Source organism: Arvicola amphibius, chromosome 9 (genome assembly GCF_903992535.2).
Source record: "Arvicola amphibius chromosome 9, mArvAmp1.2, whole genome shotgun sequence".
Classification (NCBI taxonomy): domain Eukaryota; kingdom Metazoa; phylum Chordata; class Mammalia; order Rodentia; family Cricetidae; genus Arvicola; species Arvicola amphibius.
Window position 1 is genome coordinate 55,482,414 of NC_052055.2, and position 3,829 is coordinate 55,486,242.

The following is a 3,829-nucleotide window of genomic DNA, read 5'->3' on the forward strand; positions in this document are numbered from 1 at the left end:
TCCTTTCCAGTGCCGGAGAGGCAGATGACTATCTCTTGGCAGATGTGGGAATACTCAGCTCTCCCAGGTACTCACTTGTCCTAAAACTAGAATTTAAGTTTCTTCCAAACCTAGCTGGAATACACGATATCAGAATAAACTGTGACACAGAGAGAAAAATCGAATTAGGATATTTTAAAGCTCTTTTATCCCTCTATAAAAATAAAGTCCCTACGGTAATCACAAGACTTTTGAAGAGACCCTTGCCGTAACGTGTGCACCGTGTGACGGTGCTTCCCACAAACAGTACAATCTGGTCACATAAAACATCGCAGATTGCATTTGTAAATAGGCAACTGAAACATCAAGTCACAGAGCACATGTATTTATACTGATTTAAATGTCCCAAGTCCAGCACGGCTGGGGCCACGGAGTAGTCCATGTAACGTAAGAATTTACAGATACACAAGCAGATGGACAAACAAGCCTGCTACAGCGAAGCTTTAGAGATGCTCAGACATTTTGATAGTGACACATATTCTTGGCAACAAATAATGACACCTTTAATGTTTCAGTGAGAGTTCTTGTACCGGGGTACAACTTGAAGAGTAGAGAGAAGGGAGACAGCCCAACAAGCACCCCGTTTCCACCGCTTTCTTACCCCACACTCCATAGGCTGTGGCATAACCCCGTGTGTGTTATCAGAGTTTGTCCATTCTGGTCTGAAATTATGGCTTTTTGGCTGAAAAACCTCCAAACTAACTTTATGCTTTATAAATACCCGACTCCTCCTTCTACATCTTTTAAAGATGAAAAGAAGTCACTAATGTTCTTCTAAAAAAAGAAAAAAAAGCTCAATTTTGTTTTTGTAAGTTTACAGGCTCTCTTTTTAAAGAATGCTAATATATAGCTTCATTTTTCCTTTAAGAAAGCCTGATAAAAAGGATCATGGCCAGTCACATTGCCTTCTGCTTTAAGATCATCAAAGATGCTGAAGGCGAAGATGCTATTTTCCAGAACTTACACTCTCAAAATCAACCTCCCCCTTTCCCCAGCACAGTGAGCAACCAGTGTGCTTTTTTACTTCCTAGCAACCATCTTAAGACACCATTTGGTTTTATCTCAAAAGACAAAACAATTTCTGCCCTGCTACTGATTTTGTGGACCACACGAAGTTAAATAGGAAGAGATTAAATCATGACACCAGACAGGCACAGGCACACAATTAAGTGGATGCCACAAAGGGTGTGTCTGAGAACACAGAAGTGACTGAGTCTGAGTCAGATTTCACCCTGGTGGACTTTAAGATGCCCTCGGCTATAGTCTCGCTGGGGAAAAGCCTCACTTTCCCATTCTGCCCGGTTGCAGTATCCTTCAGGGGCTCCAGAAATACCACTCTTTTACCTGCCTTCCGCTCATCAGTGGAGGCATCACCAGAGGGGCCGGGACTGAGAACGGAGGAATGGGCACTGCTTTGGTTCAGCACATCTTTCTGTCTCTTGGACTTACATTTGCATGGGCACGGTGTCAGGTACAGATAAAGTAAGACCAGGACTATGCTTGCCACACAGGCGGCGAGCGTGGTAAAAGCCGTGTTAAATGCCTCATGGGCATGGGATCTGTTTATGGTGAAATTGCTCACATTTATCATGATATCCACAGTTTCATTTAACAGGCGTTGCCTATTCATTGCGATACAAGAATAAACTCCGGCATCCTCAAAACCAGGGCTCTCTATAACCAGACTGCCATTGTAAAACACACGAAAGTTTCCCATGTCTTTATCGGGCTCCAGCAGTCTGTTATCCGGACCAACCCAGATGAAATCAGTGTTTCCATTACCAGTCTTGCTGTCACAGTGAACAACCAGCCTTTCCCCGACCTGTGCCTCGTGAATAAAGCCAAGCGCATGGAAGGAGCTATTGATGACGCTCTCAGAACAGTTCAGAAAGCTATCCTGGAGCAGGGACAGCTGACGGAAGTGCCTGGAGTCAGACCACAGGCGACAGGTGTAGTCGTTCTTGAAATCCATCACGGAGCTAAAGTGTCTACGGTACCAAAAGATCAGCAATGAGTACAGGGAACAGTCACAGACAAACGGATTTCCATGAAGGTAGATGCCTCTCAGCTGCTTTCCCGGCACTAAATTTAGATGGTGCATTGGTATGGAAGGGATTCGATTATAAGAAACATCTAAAAATGTCAGATCAGGCAGCCTGAACCTCCCAACATACAAATCCATAGGAAACTGCGAGAGGAGGTTCCCACTCAAGTAGAGTTTCTGCAAGTGGGAGAGCCCTCCGAATGCTGCCGGGTCCAGGGAGGAAATGCGATTGTTGTAGAGGAGGAGCACCTCCAGGACCTTCAGCTCCTGAAACACGGCACTTTTCACCGACTTCAGCCGATTGGATGATAAGTCAAGACACTTTAAATTTGGAGTCGTGGAGAAACTGCCCGTGGAGATGCTGGTGATGTTGTTGTGACGAATAATTAGAGTACTCAGCTTGACAAACGACACAGGGATCCAGTCGGCATCGAGAAGTCCAATTCTGTTATGGCTCAGATCCAGTCTTTTCATCAGTCTGAAAAGGTTCCCAGGTACCTTAGACAGGTTCTTGTTGGTGCAGCTGACAATGTCAGTGGCGCAGATGCAAGCCGTGGGACACATTCCTGAGGCGCCGGGGTTCACCATCCCGGTGATCACCAACAAACACAGCAGCTCTCTGCAACCCGGTTTGACAGCTCCAGGCGGGGTGGGCAGTGTGTGGAACCTTATCGACATTGTGGTCGCCTCTCAGTCTCTTCCAGTCGCTTCTCACCAGTTCAGCCTCCCACCAATCTGGCAACAATATTTTAAAAGGGAGGAAAGTACAAGTTAACTACCACTAGTTAACCCCTCATTTATTCCGCATTTACTTCCGTTTCAATCAACTTTGGAAATGACTTTCATTTCCAACAAGGGAGCCAAAAGAAAAAAAAAAGAAAGAAAAAGAAAAAGCCTGTTATATGCATTTTTTTTCTCCGTGGTTCCTCCAACTCTGTAGGCTTTCCAGGTACCTTCTCTCAATGCAACCGTCTCACTATCAGAAACTCAGTTTTTAAAAAGGACACATTCTGCCATAACTCCCTCCACCGACACAAAAACACACAATCGCATCCCATAAACAATTGAACGGAAATACTTAGCCAGTCGTCGGTCTAGCCGACCACTCACAGCGCTGGGAAGCCGCCGCGGCTCGGGAGAGGCCGCCGACGGTCGTGCGCTCGGCAGCTCCGCGCGCCGCCGGGTCGCTTCGAGCCCCGCGCGCTCGCACCTTCCCTCCTGCTCCCGGTGGGCGGCAGCCTCTCAACTTTGGCGACTTTGGAGGCGGCGGCGGCGGAGCGGTGTCCCCGGCTCTCGCTCTGCTGCAGGTACCGCTCGGGCTCGAGCGCGCCGGGAGCGGGGTGGGGTGGGCGGCGGGTGAAGCCGGCCCGCCGGTGGCGCTCGCAGGCTGCAGGGCCCGGGCTCCCGCGCCCGCCGCCCGCCTTTTATCCCGCGCGCCCGGGGTCGGGAGCGGGCGGGAGGCGGGTCCCCGCGTCCTCGCTCCTCGGGAGCCGCGGCGGGCGGAGCGGGAGAGGGGGGGGGTGCAGCCAATCGCAGAGGCGGCCCCTTGCGGGCTCCGCGCCGCCTCTCGGCCGGGTGGGACCGCAGCGCGGCCTGCGACTCTGCCACCCCCAGGCTCCGCGCCCCTCGCCCCGCACCCGCGGGGGAGCCGCCCAGCCCGGTAGGGAGCCGCCCTGTCTGCCGGGGAGCCGCGCACCGGAGCCCGCGCGTGGCGGCCCGCAGGTGGCACCCCACCCCGACCGCAGA

At 51.0% G+C, this 3,829-nt stretch overlaps 1 protein-coding gene across 1 annotated transcript; it reads right to left on the bottom strand.

The window, feature by feature from the left end:
* Positions 1 to 250: 250 nt before the first annotated feature.
* Amigo2 (adhesion molecule with Ig like domain 2) lies at positions 251 to 3,295 on the bottom strand. The gene is made up of 2 exons (XM_038343031.1): positions 3,194 to 3,295; positions 251 to 2,818 (listed from the first exon to the last, which is right to left on the bottom strand). The coding sequence occupies exon 2, from the start codon at positions 2,759 to 2,761 to the stop codon at positions 1,205 to 1,207; it is 1,557 nt and encodes a 518-aa protein (XP_038198959.1). The 5' UTR covers positions 2,762 to 2,818; positions 3,194 to 3,295; the 3' UTR covers positions 251 to 1,204.
* Between the last annotated feature and the right edge of the window lie 534 nt (positions 3,296 to 3,829).